Source organism: Oryzias latipes, chromosome 1 (assembly GCF_053564925.1).
Source record: "Oryzias latipes strain Hd-rR chromosome 1, Olatipes_Hd-rR_3.1".
Taxonomy (NCBI): Eukaryota; Metazoa; Chordata; class Actinopteri; order Beloniformes; family Adrianichthyidae; genus Oryzias; species Oryzias latipes.
The window spans coordinates 40,863,318-40,882,816 of NC_136237.1; the positions used below are offsets into that span (position 1 = coordinate 40,863,318).

The 19,499-nt window shown below is 41.0% G+C and overlaps 2 protein-coding genes across 8 annotated transcripts in view; one reads left to right on the forward strand and one right to left on the reverse strand.

Annotated features, from left to right (window-relative positions):
• The window catches only part of cygb2 (cytoglobin 2), a 30,975-nt gene extending 22,296 nt beyond the window's left edge, over positions 1–8,679 (reverse strand). The window contains exons 1-2 of one of the 2 annotated variants that reach the window (XM_020702137.3): positions 8,555–8,679; positions 8,017–8,308 (exon numbers count right to left, since the gene is read on the reverse strand). In XM_020702137.3, the coding sequence (XP_020557796.1) occupies positions 8,017–8,204 (188 nt within the window). In that variant the 5' untranslated portion in view covers positions 8,205–8,308; positions 8,555–8,679. 2 annotated transcript variants of the gene reach the window in all.
• Positions 8,680–14,995: 6,316 nt separating this feature from the next.
• LOC101165692 (myosin-10) overlaps positions 14,996–19,499 on the forward strand; it is a 49,101-nt gene continuing 44,597 nt past the window's right edge. For 5 of the 6 annotated variants that reach the window (XM_011478025.4, XM_023954141.2, XM_078947986.1 and 2 more), the window contains exons 1-2: positions 14,996–15,197; positions 16,640–17,021. In XM_011478025.4, the coding sequence (XP_011476327.1) occupies positions 16,677–17,021 (345 nt within the window). In that variant the 5' untranslated portion in view covers positions 14,996–15,197; positions 16,640–16,676. The remainder of the gene's footprint in view (positions 15,198–16,639; positions 17,022–19,499) is intronic. The other variant, XM_078947985.1, reaches the window with a different exon arrangement.

Sequence of the window (19,499 nt, forward strand, 5' to 3'; positions counted from 1 at the left end):
AGACACTAAAAGTGATTCTTTCTCTACTCTCTTGATGATCGTCTCCGATCTCAATGTAATCTGCATCTTTGCCCGTGTTAATTTTTTAGTCTGAAGTCTAAATGCTGATCCTTTTTATACATTCGCAAGAGCAAGTCGCATCCGTATGCAATCTCTGATGAAACAGCGTCATTTATCACAGAAACAACCACAGGTTGTTGCACCTGAAAGGGAAAATAAATATATTTCTACTGTGCATATGCCTTAGTCTCTGGTCAGCAGGTTGTAACTGGCGTATTATGCTCCAAAATCTATAGAACTCATTCACTGAGAAGAGCCAGATCCTTTTTTTTTTGGTTCGTTTTACAACATGATGTCCTTAAAGTCCGTTTGGGTTTAGGGGGGGGAAGAAAACATTGTACTTGTTCTTACATTTGTAGTTTGTTTTTTTTTCTAAATGTATTTTATGTTTTTATTTGGAATGGACAACTAAAAGAAAGTATACGTCTCCAACAATAATAGACAATAAACATGAGTCCTCGTGCTTGTTTAAATTTGGTTTGAGATGTATAATAGCAGTTGTGGTTGAAGACTTAACCTGGTGGCATGTGTGTGAAATTTCCTAATGATCGCTCGGACAAACATGTGAAAATTGCCAACTTTCACACTTGGCTCCCGAGCTGTAGGTCTTGTGGCCATCCCATAATAATTTCAAAAGTATTTCCAATACCTTTTTGCTTTAGAGGATTTTCACTTTTTTTTTTAGCCCCAGAAGGAATTGATTTTTTTAAGGTTTCTCCTGCTGAGATGTCATTTTCTGTCATAGGCTCAGTAAGAAAGAAGAATGGTGAAACAGTCTGGTTTCTCAGTCCAGGACGGCTGCAGGACGGACTGACAGTAACCCAGCTGTGACGTGACGAAAGCGTGAGTTATAGTCTGAAAATGCTGTTTTCACTTTCACCAATTGTCTCTGGTGACAAACCTGTTTACAGGATTCTTGTTGACATGACTCGTCTACCTCCCAAGCCTGGACCGTCCACGCCGAAGGCTTTTTAAACCATCTTTGCAGCGTTTGGATCGTCTTTGAGGTTCATCCGAAGCGTTTAGTTATTTTATATGCATGGGCAGTAAAGACTTAAAGATAAACAGACTGGAAAGAAAGCCGAAAGTAAAATTGGTTTTGAGTTGACAGGATTCTTCTCAGGCAAGAAAGTTTCTACAAGCTCTGCTGGCGGAGTGTGCGAGACGCCTGACAGCTTGAGTCGTCACAGGATGTCAACGGAAATGTACTGCAATGTCAAGCTGTCAGTAAATGTATGGACACAAAGACGCACATTCTGTTCTGTCAGGAGTCCTGCTATAAAAGCCTTGCTGGAGGAATTAATTTTCCCGCTGGGATTTGGCCTCAGCGGCCTCGCTACACCACAGCCGCATCGCTCAGTTCTTATGTCATGGGAAGGCTGCCTTTATCGCCTTCACCTAACAGTTGTCACGATGTGCACACACACTCTGTTCTCTGGCGACAGAAATAGTTCAAACTGTCCCGTAGTTCTTGTTCCGCTTAAAAAAAGAAGAAAAAAAACAACATGAAAGCTAAACGGCGAGTTTCAAGAGGAAGAGCTCCTCTGATGTTTTCTTTAAGGAAAACAGAGTTTCTCCCTTCGGAGTCTCTTCTCTTCGGAGACTCATTATTTATCTCCTGTAGTTGTTAATGGAAAACATGGCAGGATCATCGCAAGAAAAAGTTTTAAAGTTGAGTGAAAAACGGTTTGTTCGTTAGACCGCCTAACCGAAATGGATCAAGGAAGAATCCCACGGCTGTGTGAAGCCGTGAAAATTTGCACAACTCACCATCAGTCAGTATTACACTTTTGCCGAAATACCCATTTTAAATTCTGTTGCACTGAACAGAATTTTGTCACTGCTGAGCTGCAACCAAAACCCCAACGCTGCCCTTAAAGTGCAAGTCCGTTTTAGTAAAAAACCAGAACCGCAAGTTACAGAACAAATCCACTTTTTAGGATCCGTGGAGTCTGATGACAATACCCCCCCTGTTACTTCTCTAGAAACTTCAACAGATCAAATGTAAACCAAACAAACAAATCAAGCGGTCACCGACACAATTCGGGGGGGGTTGACCCCTATGGGTGCTGTGGGTTTTTGGGTCGTCTGGCCCCAAGGGGCCACTTTCACTGAAAAGTCAATGTAAATGCACGTAAATATGCATTTTGGGGCTTCTTTTCTCAAAACTCTAGCCTTCAGAAGTTTGAAGCCTGTATTTGGCCTCTTTGTAAAAAAAAAACGTGCATCAGCGTCTTTTTTAAGTCATGGAAGTGCTAACTGTTTGAAAATTCATCACAGAGGAGAAATTAATCATTACGATTTGTTCCCGGCTGGAATTATGTGAAACCAAGTCTTTCAAAAATCAGAATAGAGCTGTGAAGGAAAAAGCCTGGAGCAAAATTTACTAGATTGCATCACCTCAACATTTCACACTAAGCTTCTAGCGGGCATGCTACTAAACTGTAGCAAAAGAATAAAAAACGGCCAAACACACATTCAACAACACGAGTCACATGACCACACACACGAATGCTGCACGCACAGGTCAGTCATGTGACCTCAGAAGAGATCCGTCTCGCCCTCCGCTCACCGGCGGGAACTGTCTCCTGAGTTCTAACCAAACTACAACTCCCAGCAACCGCAGCGCACACTTCCTGGATGCTGCACACCTGACTCTCATTCATTCATCAACCACAGCATCCTTAAGCACTGCACTGAGTGAAGCTCAGTGCGAAGTACTGTTTTTGCCACGCTATATTTCTTAGTGAGCGCTTTACTGATTTCCTGACCCTGTTGTGTTTCTGACTCTGATTGCCTGCTGCCTGCCCTGACTCTGGCCTGGATTCCGACTCCCTCTTTTCTCCTCTGATGCTCTCATGCCTGTTATCGACTCCTGCCTGCCCGACCCTGATTTAGCTTTGTGAACTTTTAGCTGAGCTAATAAACCTGCTGCATTTGGATCCATCCGTCTGCCTGTTCTTGTGAGATTATATGAGTGGGTGTGGGATGTCCACACAAACGACAGTAGGTTGTCTAACTTCCTCATTTCTAACAGTCCGGCTGCACACAAGGAGTTTACATGTGTCACGTGAACAGCACTAACAGGTTCCTTGCACAGTCTGCAGGATTGGGGGAGGGTAAAAAATCTGAACAACACGCCTGCTTCTCACCTACATCCCCCTTACGTATCCCTACATGTTGTATAAGTGTTTACTACGACCTGTCGCCTGCAGCATGCCCGTAGAAAAAATATGCATTTTGGTTTGACGGGATTAACGAGCGCTCTAGGACCTTGACATTTACGAGCGGGTCACCTGCGTACCTTGCACAGGTTTGTCCATTTTTTTGAACCCGCAGACAACCCGTCTCCACCTAAAGGGGCAGCTGTGACGCCGGCTTAAGACGGGGAGAAATCCAGAAAGTTCCCCGTTAAGTTTAAGCCTCATCTCACATTCAACAGAACGCCTCTCGATTATTCTCAAGACATCTGGGTTAATATTTGGTGGTATGGGGCTTGATCTTAAGTACAGCTTTTCGGTAAGTGAGAACAACCCAGTCAGGCATGGTGGCGACAGTGTGATTGTGTGGTGCTGCAGAATTTGTAGTTTGGCTCAACAATCACTTGATTGTAGTTGATGCCTCCAGCCGGTTTTAATGTTTCGAGGGCATTTGCTTTGAATATCCTTGTCGCGCTAATGCACAACATTCCAGTTCAGAAACTGCACTTTGTATTTACTTGTATCACAGTTGTTTAATAGTATGACACATTTCATTGTTGTCTGATGGATAGGTACTAAAAGAAAAATACTCATGAATGGGGCTCATATTTTTCACAACAATGAATAATTACCCCCCAATTATTTGACGCTCCCTCCATTTTAGCGGCTGTTCAATTGCTTCTGTCATTTGACAACAGTGCTGTCCTGTTTTGTGCATCAGGAACATCTGAACAATAATGTCCTTTCACTAAAAAGAGAGCTGGGTCTGGCGTTAGTCTCAAAGCAGACATATGTGGCGTTCTGCAGATGCCCAAGGCACTCCCACTCTTCGGTGCAATTGCATTTGTACGCATTGGTGAGATCAACTGAGGCTTTTGTCATCCTCTTTCTTTCTATGCTTTCATGCAGATCATTATCTGCACACCTCTCTCACGTCTACAGTTTTGACATTCAACCCACAAACTAACAATAACTCAATTCTCGATGAGGAGCTTTTCATCCAATTTATGGTTTTGATTCCACACCAGTCTGTAAAGCCCACAAAAATCAATGAGTCGACAGAAAAATTTACATTTTTGGGAGTCCAGATGTTTTTCAAACCCTTTAAGTTGCAAAATTATATTAGTTTTTATTTAATTAGTTTTTGCTCAAGACAAATTTCCGCTGATAATTAATTCTGCAACATCTGAAGGTTGAGCAAAAGCTCACGGGTCACAGCTAATAGCTTGTTTATTTAATAAATATTAAAACAATTCCTCCAGTTAGTTCTGGAATCTTGTGTGCCGTGATGTGTGAACTCTTGTTTTTTTTTTGTAATTTTGACAAATGTTTGAGCTATGCTGCATCTCCGTAAGCCGTTATGAAAATATTCTTTTTTTCATTGTTTTTTTAGATTATATGCTGCACGGTGTAGCAGTGGTTAGCGCTCTTGTCGTGGTTCAAGTCCTGGCTGGAGGACCTGAACCAGAATCACCAATGGGGGACCTTTCTGTGTGGAGTTTTCATGCGTGGGTTTTCTCCGGAGACTTAGACTTCCTCCCACCATCCAAAAACATGCTTCATAGGTTCATTGGTTACTCTAAATGAATATGTCAATACGAAAGTGCATGGGTGTCTAAATTGTGGCCCTGTGACAGACTGCCGACTTGTCCAGGATGCCCCTGCCTCCGCCCACAAGTGGGATAGGCTCCAGCAGCCCGTGACCCAGAAAGGGACAAAAACGGGTTTCAAAGATGAATGAATGTTTAGATTATGGAGAAAACCTAACAAGTGAAGGAATAAAAAAAGAACTGAAAGGAGTAAGACTAGGTGGGAGAGGAGAGCATTTGAGTGCCAAAGCCTGTTGCTGTCATCCGCAGATAAGAGCTCAGGACAAACACTCACTGACTGTTTCACACACTTACTTACTAGGGTCTTAAATCCTCTGAAATGCAGTTTGTTTCTGCCACATCAGTCTCACTAGATCTACTGTCGATCCTTCAGATTGCGATTATTTTAATGCTTTAAAGTAATTTCCTGTTTTTCTGAACCACACAGATGAAGGAACATGACAGTCAAATTCAGCAGATTTCACTTGGTCTGCAGGACTTTGCACTGGCAGCACCTCCTGCGTCGTGTGCATGTGTGCCCTCGTGAAATCCCTGAGGGCTTTTAGAAATATGTGTATAAATTCCGGCTGTTTAAAAAAACTGAGAAACAGCTGTGAATGGCATAAACACAGGATTCACAGCAGGAATGTACCGGATAAGAGTGTAAATGTGCAGCATTTGGACTTAAAAAAAAAAAATCAAAGGAAGGATTCTGGAGCATCATACTGAGGGAGGAATGCGTTGCTCTCTCCTTCTCTGCACTTGTCACAGTTTAGTTGTTGGTGAGAGGCTGAAGGAATATGTGCAGAACATGGTGTGTGTGTTTTTATCCCACCAGTGCTGTGGGAAACAGAAAGATGTTTCAGTGGGATGGAGGAGGCCCTGTTCTCTGTGGAGACGGGGATGTTTCGCTTCATTTTGACTTCTGCTAGAATGTGGTTTGAGTATGGACATGTGATTCCTCAGCCTTCATTCCATTAAAAAAAAATGAAAGCCATTATGGTCTGTCTGTTTAGTGTATCACAGCTGGACTCCATAAAGGTCAATTAAAACATGTTTGGAATGATAAAAACAGCTGATTTTTCATCTTGATGGCTGAATCCTTGTTGGATGGATGGATGGATGGATGGATGGATGGATGGATGGATGGATGGATGGATGGATGGATGGATGGATGGATGGATGGATGGATGGATGGATGGATGGATGTAAAGACAAATTGATAGACGGACAAATGGATAAATGGGTGGATAATTGATAATACATGGCCTGATGGACAGATGGATAAACAGAGACAAAAGCATGGAAGCATGGATGGATTTATAAAAAAATGGATCAATTGATGGATGCATAAATGGATGTATAAATGGATGGACGGATGGATATATGAATGAATGGATGAAAAGATTGATGGATTTATGATCGATGGATGATTGATGCATGGATGGATGATAAGTGGACAAATGGATTGATGATCAATGTATGGATGGATGTATGGATGGATTTATGATGGATGGATGGATGGATGGATGGATGGATGGATGGATGGATGGATGGATGGATGGATGGATGGATGGATGGATGGATGGATGGATGGATGGATGGATGGATGGGCCAAAGGACTGACGAACAGATGCCTGGATGTTTGGATAAATAGCGTAGATGGATAATGTTTGGATAGATGGATCTTTGGATAAATAAATGGTTGCAGATTTGCTTCCGTTGAGCTAACTTGCTGAAGAGACTGCTGGCTTTAAAACGGCTACTTTTCTGTTTTGCTTTGGATTATCATCAGCTAATCTGGCAGGGATCAAAACTGATTTTTAGTTTAGTTCTCCTGCTGTTGCTGAACTAAGACCATTTTTATTTGACTGTTAAGTGATGCCGTTTTTGACCAAACCGACTTCATCCACTTCAAACTAGTCGGTGTTTATTTTCAAAAGTCGTTGTGGCAAAAAGCAAAACATCTAGAAAAAAATAGTCGAAACACTAAATTGAAAAGTCATTTTCACCAACTGCACTTGTAGAAACAATAAAAATACAGACTTATAGTTGAGTAGATTAACAATTATTGGTAAACATTACTCTTCATTACTACTCCAAACCCATTCACAGGTTAAAGCTACAGTGTACGTCAGGCCGTTCTCGTTGCTAAATTCCTCAAGAAAAAACATTTGAGGTTTTTATTTACTACTTCGTGTAACTATGGAGATTCTTGTTTCTACAGCAACAGATAACACCTTGGTGGTGAGTCCCTGAGACTGCCAAAGAATGTTATGTCCATAAGTTACAGGAATTTCATGTACTTTCATTGATAATTTTAGAACAAAAATAAAGATTTGGAAAAATGCATATAGTGGATGTTCTGAATCCATCTTCTTAAGCGCATAAAAACAGGTGATGATTAAATGGCGCCTGTCAATCAGTGGAATATAGATGACCAATAATGATAACCTGATATGGATGCAGATAAAAGAATAGTTGTTTTTTTTACACAGCTATTGTGGTTGATTTTAGCATCATTCTGCTTTCTGATGGAGTTCAAACAGCCTCATTAGAAAAAGTCTCCTGCATCCTGGAATGGTTTTTATTAAGTTCCCACTGTCAGACAAGCCTCAGGCATCCTGCTCCCTTTATTTATTTCTTGACTCAGCCAAACAAGCTTCAACATTCATCTTCACGTCCTTCAGTCGGCCGTCGTTTCTCAGAGAGGCCGACTGGTTCATGAAATGTCAGAGGGAAAAACTTAAAAAGCAAATCTTGGTGTTTTTACTGCGGTCAAAAGTGTCTGAATTTAGATTTCCAGACTGAAAAGCCTCACAAATGCTCACCTGGGATGACCGTGCAGAACATGCGCTGCACTCGTAAAACTTGGAAATCATCCCTGACTCTAGACGAGCTCCTCAAGCAGAAAACACGTGGATTAATTCATATTTTAGGGACTTGAAGTGACATATTCTGCTTACCAACTGAAATGATATCAAAGCTTCATGCATGTGGGTTTAGGTTAAAGGGTTGTTTATAAATTTGTTTTAGCAAAACATCTTTTTCACGTAATCTCTCAACTGTGGTGCAGAAATAAAAACTACAGTCCGGTAGAACCTGCAGCATCATTTCTGGACAAAACAGATGACATTCCCAAAAACAGAACCGTCCGATGGCCTCACCTTATGAGCACAGACACCCCCACATCCTCACAGTTCTTGTAGACGTGCCCCCATGTGTGCTGGATGATCTCCATCTCGGCGTCGGACAGCGGCTCCGCCCGCTCTGGACGGTCCTCGCACTCCCCCCTCTGCACTCCCAGCATCTGTGGAGGTGGGGAAGGCGGCGGTGGAGACTCCCTGCGAGACATCCTCCTGCGCCGCAGCAGCACAGGAGCTCCCAGCAGCGCCCGGGGGAGGTAGGGAGCCAGGGAGGGGGGCAGGGAGATGGAGAGCTGAGACCCCACGGCGGGAGCTGGGAGGAGAGTCGAAATGAGAAGAAGAGCAGGAGGAGGAGGAAGAGAGGAACAAAAGGGGATCCAGGCAGAGCTCAAAAAAGGAGCAGGAGAAGCAGCTCTGGACCTCCCCCCCGCTGCTGCTCGCTCTGGCTGCCAACTCTCCTCTGGTCCACCCCCCACCCCCCCTTCACAGTGAAAACTTATTTCTCTCCCTAGTTTTGCTCTCCCTCTGCCTCCTCCCCTCCCCTGCTGTCTTTCCTCACCCTCAGAGAGGAAGATGCTGGTCCGTGATGCTGAGGATGCTCCTCTCCTTTCCCTTTGATCCTCTCAGTCTGCTGGAGGAGAAGAGGAGTTCGGAGTGTCAGAATGTGTCAGGGAGTGTTGAGACGGGGGGGAGGATCTGGAAGGAGGGGAAGAGGAGGAAGGGGGACGACCCCCTCAAACACATGCACCCACAGAGGAATAGCAGGGATTGCGATGAAATGGAATGCAAATGCATGGAATCAGGACATCATGTTTGAACAGCTAATGTAGCAGAAACATGCAGTTATTTATGTAAATGATATTTTGGTTCTGCAGATTTCCCCGTTTTTCCTCCGTGATTCATGAGAAATTCAAACTCTTTGCCTCATTTTGTCAGAGCTCCCTTGAAACCAACAAAAATGATGACTTTCAGTCATTCTCTGTCACGTAATCACATGGCAAAAGGACCAATCAGATTTAAAAAAAAAAGGAGCAATAAAAAAAACTTAAAAACTACCTTTGAGGGATTCAAGCAACAAAGTTTTTTTTTTTTTTGCAGATGTTCTCAGGGTACTACCCTTATTTCTTAGTTTCTCTGTAATAAAGCTTCAAAATGTGGGTCGGGAGGCGTCTAAAGGCCCTCACAGTTTCAGCAACAAATACTGCAATTGAAATCCTCAGAAAAAAAACTAACGTTTATTTATTTATTTTTTCTGCAAAAGGACTTTCAATCATCCTCCAGCAGCCGGATGCAAAGAGCAAATGTGAACAGAAGCATCTGAAATATTCTAGAGTTTAAAGACGCAGAACCAAATGTACCGGTAGGTTTTTTGTTTTTTTTTACTTTAATTGAACCAGAAAATTTGGTCTAGATTGGAAATGGATCGGGCATCTTTCAGAAAGTAAAAAGATTATGTAAATCACATGATTCAGTGTTTAAAGTCCCACTCAAATCATCTTCTGATCTAAACTGTTCTTTTATTTTATTTTTTAATATTTGTTTATTTTTAAAAAAAAAAAACCTAAAACAGAATAATAACTATAAATGCTAAAGTTGGATTAGTGAAAGAATCCAAGCCATCCCATATATAAAGAAACTAATGGAAATAAAAAAGCATCTTTAGAGCTTCACCAACTGAACCAAAGTTGGAGGGAAAAGGTGCAAAGAGAGCAAACGTTCTGCAGAACGCTGAAGAGAGCCCAAGCAGCGCCGCATTCATCCAAACTGAGTCTGGCAGAGCTATTAAAATGCAACAATAGACATCCATTATCTATGCCTGAATACAGGAGATTTTTGATAAACGGCTGCCAACACAAAGCGGCAGAGGGGAGGTTTGCAGTTGGAGGGGGAACGATACTGTTAAAAATGCCAGAATGGCACAGAAGCAAATATGGGAGCCATCAACTGAGAGACGAAGCTGCCAAAAGCAAAAAGATTTCTGTGCAAAACCAAACCGTGCCAACGCTCAGGAGCAGACAACCAGCTGGGATGTTGGGTTTGTCACAGACGCTTTTTCCATGCAGTGGAAAAACATCCCATTTGCACCGTAGCAACAAAACCTGTTCAGGTTTTTTTTTTTTTTACAGTCAGTGGAAGGTAGAGACAAATGACAGAAACACCACAGGAGTCCACATCCATCACCTCTGATTCCGCCTGGAAACAGCAGCTTGGAGCAAACATCCTTTAAAAACAGTACAGCGGCATGTCTGTGCACGAAAAAACTGGAAGTCTTAACTGCTCCTGCCATCTACTGTCCACTCCAGCAGATTTAAGTGATAAAACAGTCAATAACTAAATAATCCCGTCTGTCCTGACCACATCCATCTGGTTTGGATCTGCAACTAGACAGGACAGGAACTGACTGCAGCCTTCCCTCCATTCAGGACCTGTACCGGTCCGGGGTCAGGAAGCTGGCTGGTAGAGTCGTAAAAGACCCCTCTCATTCCGGACACTACCTTTTCAGCCTTCTCCCGTCAGGGCGGCGTTTTAGAACAACGTGCGCCAAAACCACTCGCCACAAAGTGGCGAGTGGTTTAGAGATTTCATTGTTAAATTTTTCTCATAAATGTTTGGAAACATCAAATATTTGTCAGCAATATGTTTTCCCCCTGGAAAGTTAACATTCTTTTTTGTAATGAATTGGGTTGACTGCAAAAACCTCAAAAGGCACGTCTAATGTCATATTTGAAGTTTTTCATTAATTACGCACTCCAAACCATAAAACTTGAAGTTCTAACACTAATATTTTACACTTTGTTTTCCTTACTTTTAGAATGTTTGTTTTTTTTTCAAAAAAAAGGGATTTAAATGACTTAATTTTACCAAACTCTTGTCCAAGTTTTGCCCCAATTGACTTTATGTTGAGTGACTTCATCTTTACTGGATAACCTGCGGTATTTTACATTTTTCTCTTGTACATTTTGAATTAAACAATGTTAAACTCATTTTAATAAAGGAAAAAATAATATTTAGTCACCATGACAACAAAAGGCCAGTAAGTGGCCAGTTAATGTGGATAAATGCTGCCACCTTGTGGTCAAAATGAGGTAACACCGTTAAAGTACAGAAACAGTTTTAGAAGTATTTCTAAACTTTTGATTTCCTTGGCAACGGCAGCTTCCTGTTAACCATGTTCTCTCTACATCTTGTTTCATTCGCGTCCGTTTGTTTATTACATTTTCGTACCATGTTCTGATGAAAATGTGTGAGCAACACAAGCTCCACTTTTGCGAGCTCGTCACGCTAACACCGTTCAAAATCTACGACCTCTAAATCCAAATTATTTCCCTAGTAGCTTTCCAATGAAGCTCGGGAGTGCAGAGATGATGGAAGGCCTGCGAGATTAATCGCAAATTTATCGTCTTTGTTCCCTTTGTACCCTTGAAGTACACTTTTCATTTTCCTGAACAGCCGCCGTGTCTCCAACAAATCCTGGGAAATAAATCAGAATACGGCCACAATTATGCTCTGCTTCAGCCAGAAAACTGCTTCATTTTCAATTCACATAATTACTTCTTTAGTACTTTTTTTTATTCTCCTTTTACATTTGACTCGAAAGTTTAGGTTTAAAAACAAAATGTTTACAAACAAACCCAGGAATCAGAACCAATCAAGCGCACCTGGCCTCGATCAATCCTAAAAAGCTCTACAGGTGCGTTGAACACGTGACCAGCCACTCTTCCGGTAGAACCGACCAATTCCTTTGAAACTAAGATGCTGACATCCGGTCGAGTTGTATATATTTTTTTTTTCTTTCTTTCTTCTTGGCGTTCACACTTTTGTTTTCATATGTTGTTGAAAAAAAATGTTTTTAATAAAGAAAGAAAGGAAGACCCTGTGTTTTTGTTTTACCGGGAAATGCACCCTTGCAAATGTACAACCCCTGACCCCTGATAAGTGTTGTGGTCCACCTGTAGTCTGGATCAGCTGTTTTATTAAAGTTTAATTTTAGAATCTGCAGATTTCAGTGTGTGAAAGGGGCCTTTCTGCCTCCACCCCTGCCTTCCCCAAGGTGATCTACTCCCCTCTGCTCTGATTTAAGTCAAACTGCTGAGCCAAGTAAAAAACAGCAACAAAACACTGCTGTTTCTTGACTTTTTGAGTTTCTGACAGTGAGACTGTTTACATCAAACTCAGCTGTAGGGGGCGATGCAGACATCAAATTAAAGAGTTGAAGTCTTCTTGCTTCTTTAGTTATGTAACGAGTGAAATACATGCAGAGTTCTGACTTTATGCTCATTTATCTGAATACTTTGCATTCAGAAGAAAACAACAAGACTTACCTCTGAGATTCATAGCAGAGGGACACAAAAAAACCAAGACGCAGTCGAAAAATGTTTTTTTTTGTTCAATTTTGCCTACTCTTTTTATCATCAACAATAACAATAAAGCTTTTTTTCGGTTATATAATGCAACTATTTAGTACCTTTTCAGTCCAAGTGCAGAGTATTTATCGAGCAAAAAGGAGGAAGTTCTTATCAAAACTTATCATCAAAACATATTAATAAAAAAATATATTTATGTTACATTTGGTAGGATGAAAGTACAGAAATTCTCATTGGATAGCTTTTCAGCTTTTGTCAATTGAGTCAGTATGAATTAAAACATACAGTAGGTCATCTACTTACACTAACCAAAAATATAAACGCAAAACTTTTGTTATTGCTCCCATTTTTTATGGTATGAACTCAAAGATGTGAAACATTTTCCACATACACAAAATAACCAGTTCTCTGAAATATTGTTCACAAATCTGTCTAAATCTGTGATAGTGAGCACTTCTCCTTTCCCAAGACAATCCATCCCACCTCACAGGTGTGCCATATCAAGATGCTGATTAGACAGCATGATTATTGCACAGGTGTGCCTTAGACTGACCACAAGAAAAGGCCACTCTGAAATCTTCAGTTTTGGTTTATTGAGGGGGTCAGGGGACCCAGACAACCAGTCAGTATCTGGTGTGACCACCATTTGCCTCATGAAGTGCGACACATCTCCTTCGCATAGAGTTAATCAGGTTGTCTATTGTGGCCTGTGGAATGTTGGTCCACTCTTCTTCAATGGCTGTGCGAAGTTGCTGGATATTGGCAGGAACTGGAACACGCTGTCGTATACGCTGATCCAGAGCATCCCAAACATGCTCAATGGGTGACATGTCCGGTGAGCATGCTGGCCATGCAAGAACTGGGATGTTTTCAGCTTCCAAGAATTGTGTACAGATCCTTGCAACACAGGGCCATGCATTATCATGCTGCAACATGAGGTGATGTTGTTGTATGTACGGCACAACAATGGGCCCCAGGATCTCGTCACGGTATCTCTGTGCATTCAAAATGCCATCAATGAAATGCACCTGTGTTCTTAGCCCATACCATAACCCCACCACCACCATGGGCTACTCGATCCACAACATTGACATCAGACAACCGCTCACCCACACGACGCCACACACGCTGTCTGCCATCTGCCCTGAACAGTGTAAACCGGGATTCATCCGTGAAGAGAACACCTCTCCAACGTGCCAGACACCATCGCATGTGAGCATTTGCCCACTCAAGTCAGTTACGACGACGAACTGGAGTGAGGACGACGAGCATGCAGATGAGCTTCCCTGAGACGGTTTCTGACAGTTTGTGCAGAAATTCTGTGGTCATGCAAACTGATTGTTTCAGCAATTGTCCGAGTGGCTGGTCTCAGACGATCTTGGAGGTGGACATGCTGGATGTGGAGGTCTTGGGCTGGTGTGGTTACACGTAGTCTGCGGTTGTGAGGCCGGTTGGATGTGCTGCCAAATTTTTGGAAACGCCTTTGGAGACGGCTTATGGTGGAGAAATGGACATCAATTCCCTAGCAACAGCTCTGGTGGACATTCCTGCTATCTGCATGTCAATATCACGCTCCCTCAAAACTTGCGACATCTGTGGCCATTGTGCTGTGTGATACAACTGAAGATTTCAGAGTGGCCTTTTCTTGTGGCCAGTCTAAGGCACACCTGTGCAATAATCATGCAGTCTAATCAGCATCTTGATATGGCACACCTGGGATAAGGGATGGATTGTCTTGGGAAAGGAGAAGTGCTCACTATCACAGATTTAGACAGATTTGTGAACAATATTTCAGAGAACTGGTTACTTTGTGTATGTGGTAAATGTTTCACATATTTGTGTTCATACCATAAAAAAAGGGAGCAATAACAAAAGTGTTGCGTTTATATTTTTGGTCAGTGTATGTAGTATTTGAATGTGGCCTCTGTTGCATTGCCAGTGTTGGGAATAATGTATAGCAACAGTAATATATTACAATAATAAATTACTTTGTGTTTTGACAAGATAGAATGGTGCTAGTAGTTCATTCTTAATAATATTAATTATATAACATTTATTAAGTACACTTGAATAATATAAAATTCAGGTGTACTTTTTTTTATTTTTGTTGTTGTCTTTATTTTTTGCTAAGGGATGCCACAAAAATGTTTTTCTGTTTACGTTAGGCTACTTTGAAGTGTTTATTTATTTTTATTTTTTGTTTACTGAAATAACGGAGTCACATTTTGTGGTTTAAAAACTACATTTTATGTTGCTAAGTGTGTTTAATCATGTTGTTTCAGAGAGTTTATAGATGTCTACCTTGTAGACAAAGTGATGAAACTGTGACCTGATTTTATTAATGTCATTTAAATTTACCTTTGATTTATGGGGCCTAGACATGAAAGTGGTTTCAGTTAGTTAATTATTATATCAAAAAACATTGCTAACATTTTATCAATGTTTTTCCATAAAATAATTACATAGAAAAAAATACTAGAATAAATTGTTACCATGCAGTTACATCAAGTAATATATTACTGTCATTAGATGCACCAAACTCAGTCTGCGGCTGAATTAACCAGTTGACCAATCACAACAGATCACCCAGACCGGATGCCCAATGAGCTTCCAGCTTTTCCTTGTGGGCGTTTCCCACTCCCCAAAATGCAGTGGGAGCCGCTGCAGTGCATCTTCCCGGGCCGGGGAGAGTTCGGTTGAGAGGGTGCTGGATGGTGGGGGAGTACCACTGATGAGAGAGCGGGCGAAGGAAGGGGCCGTTTTGCTCGCATTGGCAGATTATTGCGCTTCTTTACTGGGAACACCACAGACGTATCTCGTTTTAATTTGCTGCGTTTGGTAAGTTTGATGGAGAATTCTCTGGTCCTTGCGGGATTTGTTTTCTTTTTTCCTCGCGCGGATGTAGCGGTTAGCAACAGTCACCGTTACGGTTAGCTAGTACTAGCGGATTATTATGCTGCCATGACTTTATAATGATGGCGAAACCGTTAGTTTGGCTAATGTTAACCGGCACTTTAGAATTACAATATATTTTCTAGCTATGTCACGTGTTCCTGGATTATTGTATTTTGCCTAAAAATAGAAGTTTACATTTTAAGCGCGCGTGCGGTCAGTGTCAGCCTACTTATCCTCTGGCTGCCCGACGCAAGTTGAGCCGCCCACACCCATGATGATGATGGGATTTGTCGGAGGAGGCTGCACAGCTCACCCGCACACACACTTCCACTTTTCACGAAAGAAAACTCAACAATTAATTGTCCAAATGTGTATTTTAAGTGTTTTAAGCGCTCGCGGAAGCTCCCTTGGAGGGGGGCATCTTTTGTTACCGGCGAAAACTGCTGGAGGCACCGGACGCCAACTTTAAGCTAGCCTTAGCAAAGCTAAGTGGCAGATGCCGCTGTTGGCCTTACTGGGGTACAAATCAGTCATTGCTTTTGTCTCTATGGAGTATAATACAGCATATTATTGAGGATTACAACCGAATAGGGGATGAAAGTGGTTGAGGGAAGCAGGGACGGAACAGCCAAACTGATCCCTGCATCCCATGACCTGACCCAGATTCAGTGATTTACCAGCGCCTACTTTAAGAATGCAACTTCATTGTATGTTTAATAAATCTGCTTATCCATTAACATGAGTGTTTAGAAATAAATAATGCAATCATAATGAATAGGTCATCAATAATAACAATTTCCTAATATTTGAAAAGTCATTTTCTTAAAACAATCATTCAATTCCAACGATTAGTTTTGTTATCAATCAGAGCAGTTGGAGATGGCAGAACCTCAATATTTTTGTCCTTTTTTTAAGAACTAATGTGTGATTAACAAAATTTTAAAGCAGTAATAATTAATACTGGTTGTCCATTGTTTGTGTTTTTACTGATGTAATTCGCTGAAATGTGTTTAAATTTAATTTAAATATAGATTTAATGGGTAAATGGTGCACAGGAAAGTCTGTTGCGAATGTTATCACTGTTTTTACAGTTTAAATTAAGGACTTTACAACTGTTTTGTTTTTTTCTTGGTCCTAGAATGTAATCATTTTTAAAACAATTTACCACCAAGAGCATTCATTTTTATGTTTCACAGATAGTGGGATCTCTATAATGGCACATTAGTCATAAATCTACCAGATGATTTGATAGAATCTTTAAAGATCGACATGAAACCTGAGAAAGGTTTAAAGCTTTAAAGTGAATCTAAAAACAGCAAATACACTAGTTTTGATGATCTTTTACACTCCTAATAGAAACCCTTTCCTTCTTCTGCTTTCCTCAGGTAACCGAGACATTTGTCCTTCTGGTTTCCAGCAGTGATGTCACAGAGGAGTGGGCAGGATGACCCGCAGCGGTACCTGTTTGTGGACCGCGCCGTGGTGTACAACCCGGCTGCGCAGGCAGACTGGACTGCCAAGAGGCTTGTGTGGGTCCCGTCAGAGCGCCATGGCTTTGAGGGTGCAAGCATCCGCGAGGAGCGCGGGGACGAAGTGATAGTGGAGCTAGCTGAGAACGGGAAGAAGGCGGTGGTCAACAAGGATGACATTCAGAAGATGAACCCACCCAAGTTCACTAAGGTAGAAGACATGGCTGAGCTTACCTGCTTGAATGAAGCATCTGTGCTCCACAATCTCAAGGACCGATACTATTCTGGCCTCATTTATGTGAGTATAAAGATTTGCTTTGCGTTTACTGCAATACTTTGTATGCTACTACTAATAATACTTTGTATTCCTTTTGGTCACAGCTAATGGTACTTTTATTTTGAAAATAATAGGAAGTTATGCATTTCCCCGCCTTTTGAAAATATCCAAACTCCAAAAATGCCTTCAGGATGGAATTAAGTAAATTCTTTTGATTATTGAGATTCTTAAGACTAGGGACATTCTTATAAGAGAACTTTATAATAATAAATATTCTAATTTGAATTTCATTTGATGTTAGACTTCAAAGATTTTGTTGAGCTGCTGTCGTTTAAACTCCCCTGTTGTGCCAATGAAGACCATAGCTGTTATGTCTTTGAAGTTATGTCATCTGGTGCTCATCATTATTTACTCCGGTGCAAATGGATGATTATGAGGACAAAGGAAAAATGATGGCGATCCCTAATAATCAGATAACTGCAATCAAAGGATTATGCGGTATGTGTGACGGCCACAATCACCACATCATCATAGACTCTTATGTAATCCATTCAGTGTGATCTTCAATCAGCAGAGAAGTATCGTATCCGTCTATCAAACCATAGCTGGGGTGTGTTCCACTACCTTCTAAATAGAGTAATAAAGCGATGGATTGTTGTTTTAAAAACACGCTCATTATCTCGTTCTCTCAGACACATTATCGTGATGCCTTCAGGGTGTTTCCTCACCTGGAAATGTTCTGGTGCTTTCGTTTGTCCTTCAGCTGTTTTGGAGCTACAGGTTAGAAGGTCTGAAGATCGCTGACGGAAACCGTTATGCCTACTCTATTGCTTTGTTTACTGAGTAGTTAGATGGACTTGAAGGCCACAGTTAGTTCCTGAAAGAAGTTGACGTTGCTTTTGTGAGTGCATGTTCAGTGTAATAGAACACATTAGCATTACAAAACATCCTTTGGTAAAAGGCTTTTAGGATCCACACCCAGTGTCTTTTGATTGAGAACCATTTTCCTGGTTTTATTTCTGTCAGACTCGAAATCATCACAAGATTTAAAAAAATGACAACCATGTCAGTCTGCAGGTGAGTCAGCATCAGCCAGTAAATAAGAGCCAACATTTGTTCAGACCATTTTTTCCCGTGAAAAGATGGAAATGAGACAAAAATATGTATGTACAGAAAATCAGATTTTTCAAATAAATTAACAGCTTTATTGTCTTTTTGATAAAAATTGTCCCACATAACTTGATCAGTTTTTGCATTCTCTTTAAATGACAAATAACTGGTTTTTTTTTGTTGCTTACTAATAAGATTTACCACTAAAAATCAGTGTGCTCATTAAGGCAGCAAATTCCTTTTTGTTCATTTTTATAGTAACTTCTGAAATATATATTTTGCACAGTTTAAGAAAGTTATGAGCACCTTTCACATCTGAGGTGCCTAAAGCAGATAATCCACCAGTTTCCACTGTGATTATGGCCCTCTTAATACATTCCTGGAATAGCCCAGACAGAGGAGTAGTGGCCCACTTGAGACCATGCTAGATAACATGTCCACTGTGCCTTACATTTAGGAGCATAGCTACAAAGAAATGCAGATTTTACATTTTCATATAGACTAAAATACTAAAGAAAATATCTTTTTCTTGTTTACCTGAAATGATTGATTTTATATTTAGAAAAAGATTATTCTAAACTCTGTTTTGTCCAGGTATTATGAGTCCTATAGTGATGTTTCTGTGTAGTTTGAAAGGCTTATAGTTGTTGTGTGTTGTTTATGTTGTTGAAATGCAGTAATTACTTTGTTTACTGTGTTTTTATTTTAGACCCATGAGCATTCATTTAAATTCTCCTGGGGGATGTTATATATGAATGTGTCATATCATGAACATCATGGCTTTATTTGCTGAATTTGCAGAAAAAAGTTTGTTCTAAAAATAACAATTATTCTATATTATGCACAGCAACACTGCCGTTATGCTTTATGTTATCTGTCAGAGATGGGGTGTTATTTAGGAGGATTGCTGCTTTTTTAAGGAAATACGCCAATCATGTACATTATGGATGTATGTAAGGCCTCCACAATGAATTGCATATTTATCATTGTCTCGATATCAAGCCAGGCAATACGCATATTGCAAAAGTCGGGGGCGGTTTTCTTCACATCATGCAGTCCTAATGTATGTGTATATTAGGGTTGGGCGATGTCCCTTAAATTGGCCGTTGACGATGTTTGCTGTCAACCATCGGGATGGACGATGACATCGTCGGGGGGGGGGGGGTATTTTTACATTTTTCGTTCTTATATAACTGCTATTCGTTATTTTGCTTTTTTCATTTTATTTCCCAACTAATGGTTAATCCGCGATGATCCAGTATAAACTGAGGGAAGTGACTTTAACAGAAAAAGTAACAAGCAAAATAGAAAAGAAGTAGTCCGCTCCCGCACTTAACTAGCGAAGTGGACCGGCGGAGGGCGGATTTACAGCTTTATGTTTGATGGGAA